At 57.6% G+C, this 22,857-nt stretch overlaps 2 protein-coding genes across 2 annotated transcripts; one reads left to right on the top strand and one right to left on the bottom strand.

Moving 5' to 3' along the window:
- Positions 1 to 4,609: 4,609 nt before the first annotated feature.
- Positions 4,610 to 6,889, top strand: SOX12 (SRY-box transcription factor 12). The gene has a single exon (XM_066199080.1). The coding sequence runs from the start codon at positions 4,653 to 4,655 to the stop codon at positions 5,550 to 5,552; it is 900 nt and encodes a 299-aa protein (XP_066055177.1). The 5' UTR covers positions 4,610 to 4,652; the 3' UTR covers positions 5,553 to 6,889.
- A 3,347-nt stretch (positions 6,890 to 10,236) lies between these two features.
- On the bottom strand, positions 10,237 to 21,739 carry TBC1D20 (TBC1 domain family member 20). Its single transcript, XM_066199084.1, has 8 exons — positions 21,583 to 21,739; positions 19,142 to 19,327; positions 17,927 to 18,007; positions 16,280 to 16,466; positions 14,586 to 14,687; positions 13,548 to 13,689; positions 12,712 to 12,890; positions 10,237 to 12,577 (listed from the first exon to the last, which is right to left on the bottom strand). The coding sequence occupies exons 1-8, from the start codon at positions 21,623 to 21,625 to the stop codon at positions 12,304 to 12,306; spliced, it is 1,194 nt and encodes a 397-aa protein (XP_066055181.1). The 5' UTR covers positions 21,626 to 21,739; the 3' UTR covers positions 10,237 to 12,303.
- Between the last annotated feature and the right edge of the window lie 1,118 nt (positions 21,740 to 22,857).

Genomic DNA, 22,857 nt, shown 5'->3' with positions numbered 1-22,857 from the left:
TGGGACCCAGGACCTTGCAAGCAGCTAGGGCAAGAGGGAAACCCTTTTAAACCAGGTGAGGGTAGTGCCCAGCTCCTGTTTAGTAGAAACCAGAGCCAAATCTGACCCCCAGTCAACCAGGCAGTATTTTCTCATGCCTCATGCTCTACCACAGTCACTGACCACTCTGCCAAACACCAAAATTGGTTCCAGCCCAAGTCCTGCTCCACCACCCTCAGACCACCCTCTGTATGGCAGGCTCAGCTCTTGCCAGCCTTCCTAGAGCAGCAGAGCCAGACACAACTGGGGCTCTGAGAGGGAGAAGGAATGAATTCAGCTGCTCTCATTGTCAATCCTGAAAGACAAACAGAAGCAGAGAAAGCCTGTTGGAGCAGACAGGTACATCTGCTTTCTCGCAGTGGGGACAAGTGAAGCAAGCTGGGCTTGCTCAGAGCTGCCTCATCCATCTCCGTCTCAGCAAAGGACAAACTGTGCATCCAGAGTGTCCCAGTATAGGGCTCAGACCTATCAGTGAAATCCACCCAGGGCCTCTGGAAACACGAGGATTTTTTAAGGAGGGAAAGCTAAAATGCAGATGGGAATGGATACGGGGGGGGGGGGGGGGGTTACAGCTCCTCTGGGCTCCACACACTGCCATCGATATGCAGGGACCCAGGGAAGGCCAGTACAAGTGCTGTGCTCCTCTGCACCCTCACATTACCAGGCTGAGCAATTTACGGCTTATTTTTCTCTTTCAAGATGCAAGTCCAGTGTCTGGAAGCAAAGGGTTAATTAGCAAAACGAAGGGCTGGTGATGTCGTGTGAAAAGTTGCAGGGAGGTCAGTGGGAAAGGGCTGAGGATGGTGGAGAGGGCTCTGGCACAGGCTCCCGCCTGTCAGGGCGGGTAAGCACCAAATGCCTGACTTGTGATGTTACAGAAACTTTCCACTTGGGCCTTCCTGCTATTTTTAACTCTTCTCCCATCCACCCTCAGTAACCCCAGCCCCACCAGCTGCTGAGGCTAATTAATTCCCCTTTTTTATCTTTTTTTAAAAAACAGAAAAAAAATTAAGTTCCACTAATCTATCACACAGCCTTCTCCCTCCTGACATGTTCCAGGCTTTCTTCCTCCTTCATTTCGTGCCTCCATAGCTACAGCCATACCTATCTTCCAGCTAAGACCCAGACCCTGGTGCAGGAGATCCAGCCACCCTTGACACCCACATCACTGCTGCTCTGCTCGGTCAGTGACTGCCCAACAGGGTGATATTTTCATGAAAAATAAACCCTGTATGCACCCGGGGGGCAGGAGCTGGGATACACCAGAAAGGAATGATCCCATGAGCAGATCCCCCCCTGAGCACAGGTTGCCGTGTGTCACAGGGCTCTCTCCCTCCTGGCAGGCTGATGGGAAGATCATCCCCACAGGGCAAATGGGATTCATTCTCAGAAATGGAATTGTTTGACATTTATAAGATCAACACTGTCTTTAGCCAGGATGGAAAGCAAAGGTAACATGACTGTATAGACTCATTTCACAGTGATGTGAGCAACTAGCTTCCCAGATTATTTTCCATTGTTTTTTCTATCTCCTGGAGTTCTGCCCTCACTGTGTCCAGCCAGTTCTGACAGCAGGTCTGCACCACTGCCTTCATCCTCTGCACAGGGAGAAATCCAGTCACTACTCATTCCTCAGAGCTGGGAAATGTCCTCTTGCACCAACCCTGACCTTACCCTCAGGCACTGCTGCTTGCACTGGCAGCACTGAGGAATCTGTCACCGTGCCTGGTGCCACTCCGCACAGGAGTGGCTCTGGGAAGCAGAGTGGTGCTCCAGCAGCCAGCTGGAGCCAGGGACAGTACGAAGGAATGGATTTAGTTGGCTGTTGCAGGGGTGATACTGCTGCTGATGGGGAACTCCTCCCGGCTCGCTCTTTTGTCCATTTGTGGCAGTCTCTGTGCCTCCTGGGACACCTCCACATCCCACTGATCCTCACCATCCTCTGCCATCCGGGGACCCCCGGACTCCATCGCACCCTGGGAACTCCTCTTCGCAAAGGTCTCTGGGGATACCCCGTATCCCCCGTAACCCGAGCCGGTCCCCACGGCGACAGCGGGTGGGCTCGGGGACCGGGCGGGGCCCAAGCTCACGGGAACGGGCGGAAGGGACGCCCCCTGCCGGCTCCGCCCCGGCACCGCACCGGGACGGGATCACCGGGACGGGATCCACCGGGCGGGGTCTGGGTGTCCGGGACTGGAAGCAGCTGTGGCAGCCCGAGCAGTCCGGCGGGACTGGACCCGGGCTGCTTGCGGGGCGGTCGGGGCCGGCAAGGAGCAGAGGAAGGGCAGTCGCGGGGAGCCCGGGTAGAGGCGGGGCCGGTATGCGGGACCAAGGGAGACGAGCAACCGCCTCCAGCCCCGCAGAGCTGCTCGACGCCACGGACGTTCCGTGCTAATATGCACCCAGCCGGTCCTGCCGGCGGGGTGGCAGCGGAGACTGGAGGTGTTTGGGAGCGGCCGAGCAGGTGCTCCGTGTCAGGGCCATGCGGGTGCCGGGTGCCGGGCATGACCTCCGGCTATACCGAGCGGGAACGACTCGGGGAGGCGCCGCCCGCAGGCCCGGCAAAGCTGCCGTGGAGAACTGTGTGATGTTCCACGCGCAGCGCGGCTCCGGGACAGCGTAGGCAGCGCGCGGGGCTGCGGACCGCGCCGGCGGGAGAGAAGGCCCCGGTGCCCCGGCTGGCCGCAATGTCGGGGCAGCCGGCAGGGTCGGGACAGGCCAGAGTTCCTGCTCAGACCACAGGACGGCCACAGCCCGTGGTGCCCGGTCAGTCGCGGTGCCCGGTCGGGTCGGGCGCGGCCCCTCGCGGTTCCCTGTCACCACAGCAACTGGCGGCGGAGGCGCAGCCAATGGGCGCGGCCCCCGGCGGGCCCGCGCGCTGTGGCCACAGCCAATGGGCGCGGCCCCCGGCGGGCAGCCCGCGGTCTCCGGGGCAACAGCGCCGCCGCCGCCGCCCCATTGGTGCCGCCCAGCGGAGGGGCGGGGCCTGACCGGGAGGGGCGTGGTCCCACTCGTGGCACCAGGGAGCCGCGTGTCCGCCTCGTGGGCTGCGCGTTCCCCGCCCGGCGCTCCCGTCCCCGCCGGGGACCGACCCACGGGGAAACGCCGCTGGAATGGGTGGCGGAGACATGTCCACGAAGGCGTCGGTGTTTCCACAACGCATGGCGCCGAGCGGTGCAGCCCCTAATGAGCGGCCCGGGGACTGTTCCGGGCCGGAGCTCTGCCCGGACGACCGGGAGCAGCGGGTGTCCCGGGAGCCCGGTGGGCCGGCAGGGCAGGGCTCAAGCGCAGCATTCCGGGGTGATTCTCGGTGTTCCGGCCGGTCAGACCCGTGCACAGGTCCCCGGCAAACCGCGAGGGGTGTGGGTGCTCCCGTGGGTGTGGATGTCAGGGTCACTGGGGACATCGGGATGCCTAGACCGGGGGACCAGTGGGTTACTGGCAGGAGCTGGAGCATCCTTGGGTGGGTTCCTGAGGGCACAGAGAGGTACCAGCGTACCGGGATGCTTGTCTGAAGGTACCGGGTGTCACCGGGGTTCTGTGCCGCTCTGGTCGAGGTACTAGGGGCTGCCGGGTTGCCGTGCGGGCGGTATCGGGGGCATCAGCATGCTCGGGTAGCGGGGCGTGCCGTGGCTAGCGGCAGGGTACCGGGAAGTACCGGGGTACCGGGGCGTGCCGGGTGGCCGGGCGGTACCGGGGTACCGGGGCGTGCCGCCCTGCCATTCTCTCCAGCAACCCCTCTCGGCGGGCGCCCATTGGCTGAGCGGGATCTGCCCCCCCGCTCCGCGGCCAATGGGCGGCGGGGGGCGGGGTCCTCCATTGACAGACCCGGCGCGGCGGTGTTTACCGGGGGCGGCGGGGGCGGGGCGGCGGTGTCTATAAGAGCGGCACCGAGGGGCGTGCGGCTCCCGGGCTGCCCGTACCGCCCCCGCGCACCCCCGACCCGCACCCGGACCCGCCGCAATCACCCTACACCATTCCCGACCGAAGCATCTGCCGACTTAAACGGGGAGGCATCACCGGGGCGGCGGGGAGCGGAGCAACCCCGGGGCGGAGCCCTCACGGCGTGCAGCATCCCCGAGCAGTGCAGAGCATCCCCGAGCCGGTACAGAGCATTCCGGAAGATCCTCGGACCGGCGCCGAACATCCCCGGGTTAGTGCGGAGCATCCCCGAGACGGTACGGAGCATCCTAGACCATCCTCAGACGGGTACCAAGCATCCTCGAGGTGCTACAGAGCAGCCCGGAGCATCCTGAGACCGGTACCGAGCATCCTTGAGGTGCTACAGAGCATTCCGGAGCATCCTCGGACCGGTTCTGAGCATTCCGAGACAGGACCGCTACAGAGCATCTCCGAGCCGGAGACCACCAGGCCATCCCAGGGCCCTTCCGGAGCATCTCCGCGGCCGCCGCCCCGGCGGAGCCGGCTCCGCCGTGCGCCCCCGGGCCCCGTCGCGGCCGCCTGCGCCCCGCCCCGCCGCCGCCCGCTCCGCACAATGGGGGCGGCGCGGCGCGGCGCGTAGCGGCGGGCGGGGAGGCGGCGGCGGGCAGGGAAGCGGCGGCGGGAGGGGAGGAGGAAGAGGCGGAGGCGGCGGCGGGGTGCCCGGCTCCGGGATGGTGCAGCGCGGCCCGCGGGGCCGGGGCGCGGAGGCTCGGCGGGAGCCCTGCGCCCCACTGCCCGCCCGTGACACCGAGCCCGCCTGGTGCAAGACGCCGAGCGGACACATCAAGCGGCCCATGAACGCCTTCATGGTGTGGTCCCAGCACGAGCGCCGCAAGATCATGGACCAGTGGCCCGACATGCACAACGCCGAGATCTCCAAGCGCCTGGGCCGGCGCTGGCAGCTCCTCCACGACTCCGAGAAGATCCCCTTTGTCAGGGAGGCCGAGCGCCTGCGCCTCAAGCACATGGCTGACTACCCCGACTACAAGTACCGGCCTCGGAAAAAGGGCAAGGTGGGCACCGGAGCAGCCCGTCCCCGGCTCCCAGTGAAGATCAAGCCCTCCGTGTTGGGCCGTGTCTCTGCCAGCCGCAGGCAGTCCGCCAAGCTTCCCACCGGCCCCGACACCCCGCAGGAGCCCGCACCAGAGGTGCCCGCTGAGGACAGCCCTGTGGTGCCTGGCACGGCTGCCTGGCACCCGACACCCGACGGGGAGCACAGCCCCCAGGAGCCCCCTCCACCCCTGAGCCCTACCACACCCTGCCCGGAGCCAGGGAGGTCCCCAGAGAGCGGGTCCCCCTCTCCCATGTCGGCTGGGTCCCCTCCCTCTTCCTTCAGCTCCTCCGATGAGGAGCTGGAGGAAGAGCTGCTGGGGATCATGCCCGGGCGGGCGCCTGCCAGTGCCACCTGTGGTGCTCTGGACTGGTCCGTCTTCGACAAGGACCACGACCTCTACCCGCGGGGAGGCTCCTCGCACTTCGAGTTCCCGGACTATTGCACGCCCGAGGTGACGGAGATGATAGCAGGAGACTGGCTCATGTCCAGCATCTCGGACTTGGTCTTTACCTACTGAGTCCCACGCTCTGCAGGTAACGCTCATTTTTATTTTCACCCACAATCAGGTCATATCAAAAAACAACCCAGGAAAAAACAAACAAACAAACCGAAACCAGCTGTTTACATGCAGGAATCAGGTATTTTGCCTTGAAGCTGCTGGAAGGCAGAGCCCCTGCTCCCCCCACCCCCTGGCACACACCCATTCTCCATCCGTCTGTCTGTCCGACTCTTGCCTCATGTCTGCGGGACGCGTGGCCGCCTGCTGCGGTTATTTGCCCGTGAAATGCATCTCATCGGGATTTCATTGTCACACCCGGCCGCTTTCCCCCATGGCCCCGGTGCTGACAGCCATGGCTGCTCCCGGCCGCTCCCATCTCTGCCAGCACCCTGTGCCCTCCCGCTCTCCAGGAAGCAGGAGCATCCATGCCACCCCAGCTCTTGGTGCCCACCTCATCTTCCCCATCCCTTGGAGAATGGCTGATTCCGTTTGGTTTTTGACTGCATTGAACGCATGGCTTCAATTTTCTCCTCTTCCTCTTTGCAGCCCTTGGGGAGGGATGCCAAGCCATGCCAAACTGTCCCTTCCCAACTCCCTGTTTTGTGAGGGGTCCCTGGCTGGGGGGTTCAGTGTCCCACAGCAGTGTCTCCTTCCCTGTGGCGCGTGCTCCCCGCCACTCGCTTTGGGAAGAGTGAAGTTGCACACACGTGACGAGCACGTGGGCGCGGGAGGCTGTGTTGTTTCTCTTGCCAGGCAGTTGTGCAGGGAAAGCTGTGCCATGGAGGGAGCCCATGTCCGGAGTCACCCCAAAATTGTATGGGGACCTGCCCTTCACTAAGCAGTTAGCCCTCATTTTAACCTTGGAGCCTGTGCCCGTGTGGGACTTGCTGTGGGCTGGCTGACCTTGGCCAGTGGAGCCGGGTGTCACTGTGCCCGGCCGTGGTGTGTGGTGCTGCCGGGATGGCAGGGAGTAGCAGGGAAGGGCAGGTTTGGGAAATCTGCCTTAAGCAACCACCCAAACTAGTCCAAGAGCAGCTGCAGGCAGTGCTGGTGGGCGTGTGGGGTGTGGATGATGCTCTGGTGCAGGGCTTCTCCACACAGCACACACGCTGGGCTCCGCTGCCAGCCACGCCAAGAGCAGGGATATGCTGGCAGGGAAGATGCTGCTGCAGCGGCTCCTCCAGCTGGGATTTTCTTTGCTTTTCCTAATGGCTCCTTGGCTCCTTCCTGCGACAGCCGCCTCCTCCCATTGCCGGGAGCACGTGGCTGCAGTGCTGGCTCGGCAGCTGCTGCAGGCTGTGGTTGGGGGGGCAAGGGCTGCGCTCTGGTACAGCTGTGCTGGGTGGGGAACACATCCCTGGGGTCGTGGTCATGGCTGGGGCTGGCAGCGTCTGCAAGAGCTGTACTGGGCTTGGCAGCAACAGCTGCTTGAAGCAGCCTCTGCAGTCCCCCACGACCCCAGTTCCCCAGGGGCTCTGGGTTTGTGGGGGCCCCTTGGACCCTTCCCTGCCAGTGGGGTGCTGGCGGCAGCAGAGCACCTGCTGCCTGGAGCTCTGCCTCCCTGTTTTGGGGCTGCCGGTTCCCCCAGTTGCAGGCTCACCCGTGCCTGCCCCTTGCTGTCAGGCTGGACTGAGCCATGACCAGGGGAAGGACATCCTCCTCCCCTGTCCTGGCATCCCCTAAGGGTGCCTGGCCCTGCTGCTGGAGCTGCTGGTGGCCCTGGCTCAGCCGTGGGGATAGGCACTGCAGCGCAGGGAGAGGTGTGGCCCTTTGCAGGGATGCTTGATATCCCCCAGCCCAGTCCCTGGGAGCCCCTCGAGGCCTCCGCGATGGTCAACCATCAGCAGTGTAGATGTGTCGGTGTGTAGCGGTAGCTGTGCGTGTGTGTTGGCATTAGCCACAGTGTTTCGGTACCCCCGTGCGGGTGCCAGCCTGCGGAGCCAGGCGGGCATCACGCATCAGACACGTTCCCTGGATAGAGCGCGTCCTCTTCTCTGCGTCCCCTCCCTCCCCGGCCGTCCCCCACCGGACCCAGTCCCGCCCCCAAAGGTGGAAAAGCCAAATAAGCGCCGGGACAGTCATGATTCTGGCAGCCTGCTCCCAGAATTTGCCTTCCCACCCCCTGGGCAGCCCCGCGTTGGGAGCATCTGATGCCCCCTCCCATGTGTGAGCAAGGTTTGGGGTTCCCGTGGGGTCCGGCGGCCCCAGAGCTCTCTGACGCACACGGATCTCACCCAGCACCTCGGTGCCTTCTTGGGGTGCACAGCCACCCCGTGCTGTGGCCAGGGGTTCTCGGGGAGGGCGCCCTCAGTCACCTCAGTCACCTGCCCTCCATCCCTGTCCATGGGGAAGCCAAAGCCCCCAGGTACCAGCAAGGCCTGAGGCCACATTGAGGGTCTCTCATCACACATGTGCTTTGCTGACCCTGCAGCTCAGGGCTCAGCTTTCGTTCCTAGGGGGGACACGGATCCCTGTGGTCCCCTACATGCTGTGCATCACCCTTGAGCCAGGGTGATCCCTCCACAGACTGTCAGGCGAAATATTTCCTCAGGAGCAGGTTCTGGATCAGTGCCAGAACTAGAGCCAGCGCCGGGGTCTCCTACCCCGGCCGCAAGCACAACATCATCCGCTTTGTCCCTGTCCTCACCCCTGTCCCCCTCCTCGAGTCTCGCCGGGTGTGTTTGTCAGGGAGAACCGTCGTGGACAGTGGTGGATTTTCTGTGCCGTGTGGTTGTAGTGCTTAGAGACCCCCCCCCCCAGCGTGCGACCCCTCCCGCTGCGCCCCCGCTGCCCGGTGCTGGCTGGCATGCGTGTGCGAGCGTGTGTGCGTGCGCGTGCGACATCCCGTCATCACTCCAGACAAAGCGAATAATAATAATAATAATAGTAATAATAAATAATAAAAATAAACCAAACCTCTCTCAGGAAGCAGCTGCCCTGGAGGCAGCCGAGTGGGCCGGGGGTCCCCGGAGCTGGCGGGGCCCCAGCGCAGCCTGCGGATGGGCGCCAGTGCTCGGGGTCACCTTTGTAGTGTTGTGTTAGTGAAGGATCCCTGTGTCTGTTATCTTGGAGAAACAAGATTTTAGCCGAAGGGCAGTGACGACCCTATCTGGGCCCGTCTTGAGGGTGTGACACGGCTGGCCCTTGCTCTGCAGAACCTCGGCTAACAATGATCCTGACTGTTGTGATTATGGAATAAAGTGTGTTGGTCTGCTCCCCACGGCTCTGACTCCTTCTGTGCTGCCTTACTCCTCCCAGGGGAATTTGGGGTTCCCAGGGCTATGTGAGATCCCCAGGGAGATGTGGGATTCCCAAAGGCCAGCATCCAGCTCCCAGACATATCAGTTCCCACCGTGAGCCCCGGTTCCTATGGGCTCTCCTGCAGCGGGGGGATTCACCCTCATCAGTCAGTGTGGGCTGGGCGTCCCTGGGAGCAGTGTGAGCATGTGCATGTATGTGCACGTATGTGCTGTGCACACGCAGCCCCTCGCCCCACCCGTGTGTGTGCGGGCAATCCCGGCACCGCCCCCGACTCCGTTCAGCCGGGGGGAGGGGACCGAGGGTAATCAGGGGGGGAACCGGAGAGGGAGGGAACCGGGGGTGCTAATCCCAGACCCACAGGAGGGCCCGGGGGGGGAGGGCACGAGGACACGCGCCACTTGCATCACACCCAGACCCCCGCCCCCAGTCTCGCCGCAGCTGTTGCCACGGCAACAAGAGGAGCCCAGAGCATCCCCGGGTACTGCCAGCCCCTCCTGCTGCCCCTGTGCTGCTGGGGACCGGGCTGTCCCCGAGGGAGGGAGAAGTGCAGGGATTGCCTATGCCACGGTGACTCCCCAAGTCTGCAGGCTGCACCCACGGGAGAGCCCCAGGGGCAGCAATGCCCCCGTGTGGCGTCACTGGAGCCCCCCGCAATGGGATTCGTCTCTGTGCAGGGGCACTGCTGGGAGCAGGGGGAACCATGGCACAGCCACAGTCAGAGCTCACTGGCCATCACCACTGCCACTCTGACCTTAGCAAAGGTCAGGGTCACACGGGGCTCCTGTCCAGTGTCCAACGTGGCCCACACAGGCACATGCACACATTGCCACTGGCCTGGTTCTGAGTCACATGTGGCAGTGGCCTCTTGGCTACCCCAAAGGTGCCACACACTTCCCTCCATCACTATTCCTTCCCCCCTGGGTGTCCCTCCCAGAGGGCTCCAAGCACTGTTGAGAAAATGGCTCCTGGAGAAGCCACAGGCAATTAAAAACAGCCAACACTGCTGCCAGCCTTGAGCCATCCAGCCAAACCCACTTCCAGCCTGGCAAAGGCGGCTGCATCACCCCAGCTCTGTGGAGCATGCCCTGGGAATTGGGCACCATGCCCGGGATCTCCTCCTGCAGCCAGGCACCCGGCCTGGGGTACAGGGCAGGCTGGGAGGTCAGGCTATTTCCAGCCCCACGCTGCTGATGGGGGGGACACCCTGGAGAGCCAGCAGCACACACAAGGCCTGGCATTGGCCCAGAGGCAAATGGACGGAGAACAGTGACCGGGGCATGCACCCACCCTTTGGCTCTGCTCCTGCTCCTCTTCCCACAGGGCTGCTGGGTGTGAGGCTACACTTAGCTGGCCTGACCACTGCAGGGAAGGTGCCAGTTCTGGGCCACAAAGTGCCAGAAGAGCAGCTCTGGCAGCCTAGGCCTGGGGAGGGCAGGAAACGTGTTTAGTAACTGTTTATTTTACAGTTTTAGTGTTTGTAGAAATCCGCATTTACAGGGAGTGTGCAAGTCTTTGTACAGGGTAACTGAAACACCTGCAGCCACGGTCTCCTCCCAGGCCCTTCTCCCCACAATGGGGACAACGCAAGAACTAAAGTGCATCATGGCCAGGGAACGGAGGGGCTGCAGGGGGTCCCCCCTGGGGGGCTCCAGCCATCCCCTCCTTCAGGGTGGTGTACAGAGCAGTCCTGGGCCCTCCAACTGCATTCCCAGGGCTGGAATTCTCCTGCATCAATGGTTTGTAAAGTGCTAAGTGACCCAGCCCCCAGTCCTGCTCTGCTGCTCTCGGGGTGCCAAGGGGCCAAGAATGAGCTCTGCCTTCAGCCACAAGGAGAGAAGCCCCCTGAGCAGCCCCAGGTCTCTCCAAGGGCACTGGCACCACTGAGGAGAGGAGGGAACAGGTCTTGCTGCCTGCCTGGACAAGGGCAGTTTCACGCACTCCACATTTCACCTGCAGAGGCAAAGGGAACTCCTGCTCAGAGCTCCATGGGAATGCAAGTCAGGAATGACAACTGCCCATCAGTCTCTGGCCAGAAAGGCACAGGCCTTCCATGAGCAAGGGCCCATGGGGCAAACCAGAACATATCCAAGGCGGTTATGGACCAAGAGGGGTGGGAGTGGGGGGTGCTGAGCTTTGCAGGGCATGAGTTTTCTTCTCTATCCCAAAATCCCTTCAAACAACACCTCCTTTTCATGTGTGCAGCCCCTGGGCATGGCACAGACGGCTTTGGGCACAACAGAGCAATGATGGGGCAGCAGGAGGGAGCTGTGAGGGTCAGGTAAGGGCACTTGAGGGAGATTTAGCAACTTGGGGGAGAGGTAGAGGCATAGAGTGTCTATTGGCTTTGTCTCAGTGGGACACTGAGTTGTCTAGAAGGATTTGCTGCTTAGCTTGGAGGGCAGGGAGCGCTGGGACTGCCAATGGGACTGGTGGGGAGATGGGAGCATGCAGGGGTCAGAGTGGCCTTTCTGGGAAACCCCTCTTGTTATTTCCAGAGGCAATACTGAAGCCTGATCAGCTTGTGGGTGAGGTTTTTGACACATTTCCTAGTGCAACAACTTCCATCCTGTGCAAAGTGTTTCCCAAGGTGGAAAAAGCCTTTCTCCATGTGGGCACATTAGTGTCCACTTCCAGAGCTATTAAAGAAGTCTGCAATGACAGCCACTAAGACTTGTGGTAGCATAACCCAGCACATGACAGTACACACCTTCGGCAGGGTGACTGCACTTGTGTCTTACTTCTCTGACCCCAGATATGGTCACAGTACTGCCAGCACAGCAGTGTCAGTGCCTGAGAGCTGAGGGGAGCTAAGGTCTGCTCCTGGCCCCTGTAAACAAATCAGGCTGCAAAGATGTAGAAGCAAAAAGAGCCAGGGGCTGTTACACACTGAAGAGAAGCTCACAGCATCGTGCTGGCCGGGGTGTGGGAAAGGTTTGGCTCTGCTCAGAGGGTATCCACAAGACAGGGAAGAGCTGGAGCACCAGCAAAGCTGAAGGCAGATCGTGGGGCACACTGGAGCAATGAAGAGCTGAAGGGCTGCCCTGCTCTTCAGGAGTGCAACAGCCCTCCACCTTCACACACACAAGCACCCAGACCAGACCCTGTTGGACACTCCAGGCAAGGATCAGCTCTCACTCCCACTAGTTTTCCCCAATGGAGAATGCAGGACCATTTGGGCACAGCCCACACACAGCTCTCCCTTTGTACAGTCACTGGAGCACAGCCTGAACAGCCAAACTTGTCCATACCTCTGGTTCCTCAGGGGACAGCAGGAGTGCCTGTCTGCTCACCCTCAACAGGGAGAGGGGAACAAGGTGAGCATGGTGTGGGGAACCCTCCTGCTGGGCTGGATCCCTCAGTCTCTGTCACAAAGGCCAAAAGCCTTACTGGACACAGTAAGAATAAAAAACAATCTTCAGACAGGGCATTTCTGGACACGTCCTTCATCAAACATCAGCCCTTCCTGCTGGGTATGGATGCAGTGACAGCAAAGGCCCTTCCTCCGGCTTCAGGGGAAAATCTGCAGTTCAAACTTGGGTGCCCACTCCAGTGCGCTCTTCACCACAGCCAGGGCAGCTGCTCCCAGTGCCACTGTCAGCCCCATCACTGCCAGCTTGACAAAGCGGTTGGTCCGGGGCTTTGTCAAGATGGATTTTGTCCGCTCCTCCCCTCGGAGCCGCTCCTCCCCTCGGAGCCGCTCTCTGAAGCGTTGCCTCAACACAGTGTCTGGTCTCTGCTGCACTGATGCCAACTCAAAGTCCTTAAAAGTGGAAGCCGCAGTTCTGCAAGAGAAGGAACACGTCAAAAAGTGTCACCCGCTCACCTCTGGGACCAGCCTCCAGTCAGGAAGGTCTTCCACAAGGAGGCAAGACCTGGCTAGGGGATGTAGGGAACACACGGGCTGCCCAGCACTCACCGTTCCGCCTGAGCTGCCTCCTTGGCGAGTTCGGAAGGTGGGAACTGGACAAAAAGGTCCCCGGCTTTACTAATCAGAGACTCATAAGGGAGGTCCTGTGGGATCTGGGACAGGAGGTGGTGGACAGAGGCCATGTCACACTCGCAGTCCAGAACTTCCTGTTCCCGATGCAGCACGATCTGCAGAGGAGTGAGAGGAGGACAGGCAAGGAAGTGGGGACAACTCTTTGGCACATGTCGGCACTTGTTTCAGAGCCAGAAGAAAAAAACACTTTACTTCCAGCTGAAAGACCTTCTTCAAGAGGACATACTGCAGTGAAGCATTCACTGGAGGAGAAATGCCAAACCCCGTCTTAAATTCTGAGACCACTGAAAGCCTCTTTCAGGGTACTTAGGTTTGTCTGCTGAGCAGAGTCTGCTATTGGCAGGTCAGAGACGTGGGCAGAACCTCACAGGGTTTGACTTCATGACTTGACCTCTGCCATAGGAGGATGGGCAGGTGGATGCACAGTGCAGAGCTATCCCCAGCTAGCCAGACATCCGAGTATGTAACAAGAAGCAGGATGAGCACATGAAAGGAAACAAAAACATTGTGTCATGCTGCCTCCACAGCACTGAACCGGTACAACCTGCACATTTGGACATCCTCAGGCTGCCCTGAGTTCTCCTGGATCCCACTTGCCCTTTACCATGTCCAAGGACATCACTGACTGAATCTGCAGAACAGGGTACAGCTGGGGACAGCACCAGCACTGGGTGCAGCCTCCCTCTGCAGCCCCAAACTCCTACCACCTCATAACAGCGCAGTTAATCCCTGACTATGCCATCAATACCTACCACAGCTGCAAAATAAATGGGCATCAGCGGATGGCAGGCCAGGAAGAAGTCATATAATCGCACGACGTGCCGGAAGTCAGACAAAACGTGGCCAAACCAGGTGATCAGCCAGCTGAGAGCAAAGATGGTTCCCACCTCCGCACTACAGGGAGAAAGAGCCATTAGGTCAGCCTGGAAACAGGGATGAAATGCTCCCAAGCCACCCCTGTGCTGCACAGCCGTGCTCGGGGTAACAGAGCTGGTTGTCAGTGGAGCACTGAACCCCTCCCAGAGCAGGAACTGCACCTCTGACACAAAAAAGTGTTTATCCCCTGTGCCACCCCCTGTGACAAAGTGCTGCCACTACTTGTGTCACATCCAGTGGGGGCCACAGCAGAGGCCAAACGCAGCTTTCCGGGAACCCTGATGTATCGTGGCACTGCCTGGTTTGCTGGCCTGAGGGCAACTGAAGTCCTGCAGCACAGACAGGTGTTTGGGTCCCCTCCTACCCTGAGGGCTTACTAATTCTGGGAGTTTGCAATCAGGGTCGGTAGCCAAAGATATTCTGGCTGTGAAAAAAAGACACACCTGCCCAAAAAAGGGCTCTGAACTGCCTCTTCCCATTCACCTTCTGCTTCTGATTTGATCTGCCCAGGCACACCTGTGTGTTCCTAATGAAAAACCTCGGAATTACTCCCAGAACTAACAACAAACTACACCAGAGTCCCACCAGCCACACAAGCAGTCATGTGAAGCAGTTGTAGCATTTGTACAACACTGTCCTCAGATCCCCAGCCCTTCCAATAGAGACTGCAGACAAATAGGCTGAAGGTGGCACCATGTAAAACCCCTCCAGACAGGCAGCACAGGTTTGAGCCTGCTCAGAAATAAGTGCCATGTGGCTTTGGGGTGTCACCATCTCACATGTCACCATGTCACTTTGTGGGACAGCTGTTGACTCCCTGAGGAAGCCACTGTGGTGCTGGGGATGTGCTGGTGAAAACAGCCCTGTGAAACAGGGCGGGAGAGCCAAGAGGCTCTAAGGGAACATTTGCATACCTCTGCATGAAGTCGTGCACCTCAGGGTTCACCTGGTCTATGATGGGCATCAGGTAATTTAGAATGTGCTTGGTATTATCCATCGTTGGGTCCATAAAATCCCTGCGGAAAGATTTAAAAGAAGCTTTTTCAAACAACATCAGCGAGCTCTCCCTCCAGGGAGGCAGCAGAAGGTGAAGTACATGCAATAAACAGCCTTGCTGGCAGGGTGGCCCCCAGCCCCAAGGAATTCTGTCTCTTTGGAGCACCTTCCTTCCAGTTAGTCTGGGACACACAGGGCCAACCTGCACATAGAACCCAGGCCCAGACCATCACACTGCTGTCAGCTGACACTTCTCATTTTGCTGCAGTGCTGTCTTGGTGTAGATAGACAGGTATCTGCCAGGGAGGACTGGAGTCTTCTCTGGAATGTAAGCCCCTCCCCACCTTTCCAAATTATTATAAATTTGCAATTTAAAAGGCTGTCAGGCAAAGATTTTGGGAATAGGTATAGCAGTTGTTTACTAGGGATATAAAAAATACAAATGTTGTAGTACAGAAGAATAAGCAAGCAAACAAGCAAACAAGAAATCCTAGAAAACCCTGACAGAGTCAGAAATACCATCTGACACCCTGTTGGTCAGGGTGTTGGAAGCTGTCTAAAGTAAGCCCTCCTGGAGTGGCAGATGTGGTTCTGTTGGAGTAGAGATGGTCTTGTAGAAAAAGGGTCCAGTAATGGTGAGATGGGTCTGATCTTCCTCCAGGAATCCAGTGGAAAAACAACATGACTGGTGACACTTGTGGCTCTTTTCTCTAAGTGAAGATGGTTTGGCTCCTCCTCCCTGGGTAGAGTACCTTACAATAGTATGATGTAATGTGTCGTGCCATTGGTGAGCTTTAATGGTCCATTAACAGAAGATATCCTCATGGGGGTAGTGGAAGAGTGAACAGAGCTAAGCAGCACTGCCCCACTGAGCAGAGATGATAACCAACACTGCCCCACTGAGCAAAGATAAGCAACACTACCCCACTCGGTTTTCAACAGCTGGTTTGTTATTAGAGAAGGCAGTTACCTTCTCCCTTCTGGAGTTACAACAGATAAAGAAAAATCTCCCTAACCGGGTTTCAATAGATGGAATAGAAGAAACATTTTTTTTCAGTTACAAAACCCAAGACAAGTGCACACAAGAACTGTAAAGCCTTTCCAACACCCAAAATCTGACTCCTGTCTGGGAGAGGAAAGATAATCCCTCCAAACCACATTCTCCAGCTGGAAGCTTGCTCTTATTTCAGTGCAGAAACAGGAATGACTCTTCATGGGGGGTACAGGACACTGTTAGTACAGACCACACTGCCCAGGGCTATGCAAGGACAATGGGAGTCAAGTGTTGAGCCAGCCCACAGGACCTGGAGAGGCCCTGACAGCCACACAGTCATGGCTAATACCTGTGCATTGACTTTTCCAGCTCCAAGAGATGCTACAAATTACGTGACAGCCTGCAATTATCCCTTCCCCAGGGCACAGCTCCCTGCAAAGCCATGTGCTATTGTGTGGTCAGGCTGCTCTCAATCACCCCTCTGGGTACAGACATGACAGGCAGCCACTTTAACCCAAGGCTCTGCCTTCCCAGCTCCCCTTCCAGGCCTGGTCCACCTGCACAGGTGTCCCCACAGCCTGAGGACTTGCAGTTGGCTCCTCTCCTCCCACTGAGTACCTGAGATGATGCGTTGAGAGCTTCTCCACCAGTGCTGTGGCCAGCCTGCCCCCCACCACCAGGAGGAAGGTGACCACGATGTCATGGTATCCCTGGTAGTAATGCAGCTGGGGGTTGCGCTTGAGGACATGGAGGATGATATCAATGAGCTCCTCCTGCAATCCTTCCCTCTGGTCGTCTGGCATCCCTGTGGGAACAGCAGAGGTGGCACAGCTGTGTCTGCTGTGGGAGTAAGGGTGACTGTGGTGTGCAAGCAGAGCATGTGTGCACTTACTAACCTGCCTGATCCCAAGGGATATTGGTGCACAGGGGAGGGTGGTAAAACTGGCAGAAAAATCTATCCAAGGCCCTAATGCTGTCTCCCAAAACTGCAGGACCAGGGGAATCTGGTCAGTTGCTGGGAAGTTTAATCTTCAGATATGCAGAACCCTTATCTGCAAGAAAGCCACTGCGGAGGACGGGAGCAGGGTTTACAGATGTTTGCACAGTGCTGCTGTGAAGAGAGAATTGCTCTGCACATCTAGCACTGATGAGGACGTTTTAGTAATTTTTAATTTCCCAGGAGTTCTAGAAAAAAATTCAACAGAACCCATTTTCACAGAAACTATGCAAACTGCATCAGACTGTGAGGCCTCCACTGGCACAACTTCCTATCAGTCCCCTGCTAACAACATGTGTTTAGGGACAGGATGTCACAGGGAAAACAGCCCTGCACAGCTGCAGCCAGTTTCTGGCAGTCCTTGTCAACAGATAAAATGCCCAAAGGCCAAGCAGAGAGTCCCAGCGGAGATCCTGCAATGACAAAGTTCTCCTTTTCCTCTGCTTCACTAATGTGGCTAAAAATAGGCAGGAGGCTGCCATTCAAGGGCAAAAAAATCCGTAGGAGCAGAGCCTCCAGGAATCAGGACTGCACATAGCACCCACGCTTGCAAGAATCACAGTGAATCAAGTGTTTATACAAAATAAAAGTGGCAGAAGGGGGAAGCAGATTCTGGCCAGAAATAACGACTGCTCTGCACAGAGAGCTGCTGGATTTAGTGTTTTATAAATAACACAAAGCACCAGCCTCGCATCAGAACCAAACAACTGCAAAACCATTTTGCTTCTAAATGTTCTAAGTTCTGTTAAATTTGGTGCAAGAACCTGATTTTGAGACTGTTTTATACCAGGGGTTGTTCTAAGCACAGACAAACTCACTTTGTCTGCCCCTGAGCTAGGCCATGGACTAAAATAAACCAAAGCAAATGGCATGTTTCTCAAGCTTTCCATCTGTCCTAATCTCAACAGGTCATGGTGCACAAGATCTGTGCAGGATCCATGCAGGATCCGTCCTCTCTCTGCTGCAAATGTCTGCCAGTAGCAGCCTTCTGGTAGAGGGGCTCAGTGGGGCAAGGGAAGTGGAACGCTGGAAGAGCCACATCAAAAACCATCTGTGCAGAGACAGCTGAAGGAAACTGATGGCTGCAGAAGGGCTTTGCTGCAAGAAGCAGCTGCTGTGAGCTCACAGGGGAAAGGTTTTCTAGAAGTCAGGCCCTTGGAGTAATGGAGTGTCACCTTCTGCAGCCTTCCAGGGAGGTCTGAGCCAGGAGGAGCCCCATGGCATTGCCCTTGCCCCGGCAGAGTGGGAAGAACAGAATCCCCCCTCACCTGGTGGGAAGCGGCGCAGGGATCGCCGCACATCCAGTAGCACTTGTTGGTAATCCTTACTGTCCTCTCGCAGTTCCTTCCCTGGTGAGAAAAAGAGGAACAGGATTAACATGAAGCAGTGCAATGGTACTGGGAAGAGAGTGAGGTGAGGGAGCCAGGAAGATCCCTGCTGAATGTGGACAGAAGCTCCACACACTCCCTACTCCACTGTATGCCCCCTTTTCCATGTCACACCTCAGCCCTGTCCCTGTACTTTCACTGCCATGCACTCTGACACTAACAGCAAATGAGACAATTACTTCTTTAGACAACAGATGTTAAAACACTTAAACTGACAGCAACACTCCCAGCACTCCTAGAAACATCTCTGCTCCACAGTTTTGCTGTGCAATTCAATGTGTAGTCCGCAGCAGCACCAGAGGAGTGCTGTGAATCCCACAAAGAATCATTTACAAAAAAGAAACAATTCAGAGGAAAATCTCACCCAGGGTTAGCTAAGACAGTTAAAACAGAAAAGTTCAGTGAGCCAGCAAATTCCTTCTGTGCAATCATGTAAAATTAAACGTTGTCTTCCAGCAGCTCTGGTCATCTCACATCACCCTAATGCCACCTGGCTATTGACTGAGGTGGGACGATCCCGTTTCCAAACAACCACAGAATCAGGAACAACAACAAAATCTGTCCTGGGTGACTGTAAAAGCTACAGGCCTAGAGCTCCTGCATTACTAAGGTTTAAAAACCATGTGGGTACTTCACCAGGAAGTTTGTTGTCCCTGTGCCTATTCTGACCAAAAACCAAGCATCCTTCACACAACAAACTGCTTTTTGGGAGAGACGCCTGGGGAGAATTTTGGCCACACCAGGGCTAAGCACAGCCACCTCTTCATGGGAGCAAAACTAATCAAGTCTGATTCTCTCTGCTGCAGGTGAACTTACATACGTCAGCTAATGTTCAGGGCCACACTGACTGCATCCACAATGAACTGATTCCATGACTATCACTATAGAAAACAACAAATGTTGTTTTTAGAAGTCAACATGTATTGTTTACATACAACACAGTATTGGTGCTGCAGTGTGTCCCTTTTGTACGTGAGCTTAGTGGGAAATGCAACACACACAGGGAAAAGGCAGGTCAGAAAGCACGTCCCTACTCTAGTGACAAAGGTCACTCAGTTGTTCCTCCCAAGCAGCTGAGTCCAGGTAGTTCCATACCTGGAGGAGGGGGCAGGTCATCTGTATTTACACTGAGCAGCTTTGGCCACACTTTGCAGCGGATCTCGTCTGTGAGCAGCCCGCCCTCGCTGATCGCCATCCGCCTCAGCATTGCCACGTCGATGGGGTCGCTGTTCAGAGCCCGGTATATCTCTGCCACTTTTCTTTTCTTCTTAGCATCAAAGTCTGCAAAAGGTCACAGAGATGTGAGCTGACAGGCAGTGCCAGCACACAGCGGGAGCTAGCAACAGCCACTCACAACGATGTCACATACGCAAGGGAGATGACACAGGACAGTCATCACACTGCCAGGACAGTGTGACTCTGGTGGTGACCCCTCCAGCTGAGTGTCCCCATTTCTGCAGGCTCAGCATTGGGAGCACCTCAAAGGGCACTCTCACTACTTCCCTATCAACCCTGGGGGTCCCACTGTGGGAAGCAAATGCTGCTCCTCCTGACACCGGAGCCACTAGCAGTGCCCAGACAGAGCCCTTTGCTCCTCTCCTTCCCAATGGCTCATGGCTCAATCCAGGAACAAGACAGCCCTGTGAAGCCATCCGGAAACTCTTTGCTCTCTGAAGCAGCAGCCAGCTCAGATGTCAAGTGTTTCCTAAGACCAGGACTTAGGAAAGTGTTCTAAAAAGCTTAGGAAAGTGTTCCCAAAACTGTGTTCCTACCGACTCACAGGTGCAGCCGTCCTAGGAAGAAGCCTGAGTATTTCCACTGACAGCAACAGACACAAGAAAGGACATAATTATACCAGGGTAAAAGAGTCATAAGCACATTGACTTGTCCTACAACAAACACAAACCTGCCAGCCATCAGTACACACACAGCTCAGCCAGTAAGAAACAATTCCTACTGTTCTGAGGAGCACAGGAACTCAGAGCAGGGCGGGAAGGGGGTAACACAAAAAACACACAGTGCTTGGGTTAGACACACTTACAGGACACCAGAGCGCTTCCCAGGGAGCGGAGAAGGGACACTACTTCACACCACATGGTGGAATTTGTCACCACTGCCTCATGTGAGGAAAGAGAGAAGCAGCCGAGAGCTACTCGATATCCCACACTGGAGGAGTTCCCAGTAAAGGAGGCTTTGCTGAGCAGCTGTGGGACTGGAGTGCAGGATGAGGCCACAAACGCTGCCTTTTCCTAAAGGCTTTTCCCATGGATGTAACAACTCTTGGGATCCAAACAGGATTCGTTCTATAAGGGATGTGCCCAAATAGGATTTGGGGTGGGAGGAATCAAAAGGATTTCGATGGAGAAACAGCTGTTTCCCAAGGCCGCGCCCTCCCGGCAGCGATAGGGGAGCTCGTTCCTCTGCCCATGTGGCACTTCAGCCACTGCCCCGGCCCTGTTCCTGCGAGCTCCTGGCTGGAAGTGCAGCTCTCAGCGAGGTCTGAAGGGAGCCGACAGGTCGGCAGGCCGTTCACACACACGGACGCTAAGTAGGTCGAGCAGTAGATGCTGTTCCTTCTCAAACACCCTTTTAAAACACTTCTTGGATCAAAACAAGCTGTAACAACCTACGACAGAGCTCCACCTCCCTCCAAATTCCAAGTTCCTCGTAACTAAATCTCCTATCGCTCACACAGTGCCTACAGTTTATTTCCTTTCCCGCCCCTTGTGCAAGCAGAGTTATTTGCACAACAGAAGCCAGCTCTGCTCAGCCGGTTCCCTACTCCCAGCCAGTTCCCTACCCCCAGCTGTTCCTGATCCCCTGCCACACGCACACACTGGGCTGTCACATACCGATGCCTTGGGAAGGAGACAAAGCCTATGGAAGAAAGAACTGTTCACGCACAAAGAACTTAAAGGAGTAGTGGGAAGGAAGGAGCACATCTTGTGGCCTCCTCCTCTCAAACTTACCAATAAAGACCCCCATATTTACACTTTTCAAACGCAGAGAGGACAATAGCTGCGTGTATTACCAAAACCAGTGCATTTCAAAACATGTTTTATGCAACCACAAGACCTGAGGTCGCAGGTTCACCCTTGGAAGAAGAGACACAAACCCAAGGTGAGGGCGGTCTAAAACCCACATGGGTTCGTGGGTGTTTCTGCACCGCTGCAGGCACCGGGCACTGACACACGGCCTCACCAGGTCTGGGCAGCCCGGCGCCGCCGCAGAGCCCCCGGTCACTGCCGGGGACCGCCCTCGGGCACGGCTCGGATCAGGAAGCACCAACTGCGCCCGGCTGCTTCCCGTCCGCCCGAGCCCACGCCGGCCGCACAGCCGCAGGGCTGGCCGGGCCCCCGGCTCGGCCCCGGGACCCCCGGGACCCCCGGTTCACCCGTCCGCTCCCGCCGGGGCGGCTCCGAGCGCAGCGCAGGCGCCGCCCCGCCGCCAGGGGGCGTCGCCGCGCCCGCAGGGGGCGCTCCAGCCCCCGCCCCCTCAGCGGAACCACCGCCCCCCGTGCCCGGCCCAGCCCGTACCGTGGCCACCGACGCCGTTGCGCGGCGGGCTCTGCCGGCCCATGTTCCCGGGCGCTGCGGCGCATTCCGGGCCGGACACCGGACCGGACCGGGCCGGGGTTCCGCACTCCCCGAGCCGTCCGGTCCCGTCCCGCCCCCACCCGCTCCCCCCGCCCCTCGCTCGCCGGCGCGCGGGCGGGACGTCACGGCGCCGCAGTGCGCAGGCGCGGCGCCGCTCGGCGGGCCACGCAGGGGAGGCAGGCGCGCATGCGCAAAGGGGAGCGCGCGGCTTGGACGTGTCCGCCGGGAGCGCGCCTCAGGGGCTGTTGAAGAGAAACAAGAAACCAAAGCCCCAACCCTCCCCCCGGTCCCCGGTACAGCTTATTCCCCGCGCTGTCGGGAGCGGGTAACACGCCCACAATGGTGCTGCGCACAGTGGCTGCTGCCACCACGCAAAAAACCCCCGCAAACCCTCCAAACTCTCCCGTCAATGCTTTTGAGGCACCGCAGTGGGAGAACAGGCGCCCGGCGCTTCTGTAAGGGTTTGTCAAGTCCACAAAGCTCCTTCCGTGCACAGGGTTCCGTGCTTCCTTGTGCAAGGGCTGACAGGCACTGGGGCCATCCACCACTCCCAGTTTCCTCTTCCACACGTCTTTATGCAAACCTCCCTCGCTTGGAATAACAAAAGAACTGGGTAAAATGTCCTGCATAGCTCAGAACCAGTGCAAACAAGCTGTATTTTGTCATACTGGGTGCTTTTACGTTACAGCACATTGAGGTAACAGTCAACACAGTCCAACTTTCACATCACTTTAGGATATAAAAGATTAAGTACAATGGATTTCCACTGGATGATGGCATGGAGGAGAAAGCTATCCTGGTGTATGTGAAAAACCTCATCTCCCTGCTGGCAATCCTCACAGTAAGGGGCAGTGTTCCATGTCCCACAAATCAGTTTAATCCAGCCCACATGCTCCATCCTCAAATTAACTAAGCAAAGTGGAAGCACATGTCCATCCTCTCCCAAGAACAGACGAGGGATGGGTGCCTGGGACAAGCAGGAGCTGCAGGCCAAGGTGTCAGCACCCACTGAGGCACGTGAAGATCATTCAATGTCCAGGGGAACAACTGCTGCAATGGCTTTGGGATGTGAGGTCACTGAGAGGGACAGGTGCCATTGTGCCTGCAGCCACACCAGCTGTGCCATCCTAGCATTAGGTGACTGAAAACAAGTCACAGAAATCCAGTGAGTGGCAACAGGCACAAACACCTAATAACTGGTTCACCATCTCAATT

The sequence above is a fragment of the Chamaea fasciata genome, unplaced genomic scaffold, assembly GCF_029207755.1.
Source record: "Chamaea fasciata isolate MVZ Bird 193981 ecotype frontalis unplaced genomic scaffold, bChaFas1.0.hap1 SCAF_17, whole genome shotgun sequence".
Taxonomy (NCBI): Eukaryota; Metazoa; Chordata; class Aves; order Passeriformes; family Sylviidae; genus Chamaea; species Chamaea fasciata.
The sequence above is the reverse complement of the archived record's forward strand: the minus strand, read 5'-3'. Positions and strand labels throughout refer to the sequence as shown.

Bases quoted from the DNA above. Each gene is read 5' to 3' on its own strand.
- SOX12 (XM_066199080.1), top strand. From the start codon at position 4,653: ATGGTGCAGCGCGGCCCGCGGGGCCGGGGCGCGGAGGCTCGGCGGGAG.
- TBC1D20 (XM_066199084.1), bottom strand. From the start codon at position 21,625: ATGGGCCGGCAGAGCCCGCCGCGCAACGGCGTCGGTGGCCACG. The intron at 16,467-17,926 runs GTGAGGGGGGAT...CTGTTCCCACAG, and splicing joins CCTGCGCCGCTTCCCACCAG to GGATGCCAGACGACCAGAGG. The intron at 12,578-12,711 runs GTGAGTGCTGGG...CTTCTCTTGCAG, and splicing joins GAGGCAGCTCAGGCGGAACG to AACTGCGGCTTCCACTTTTA.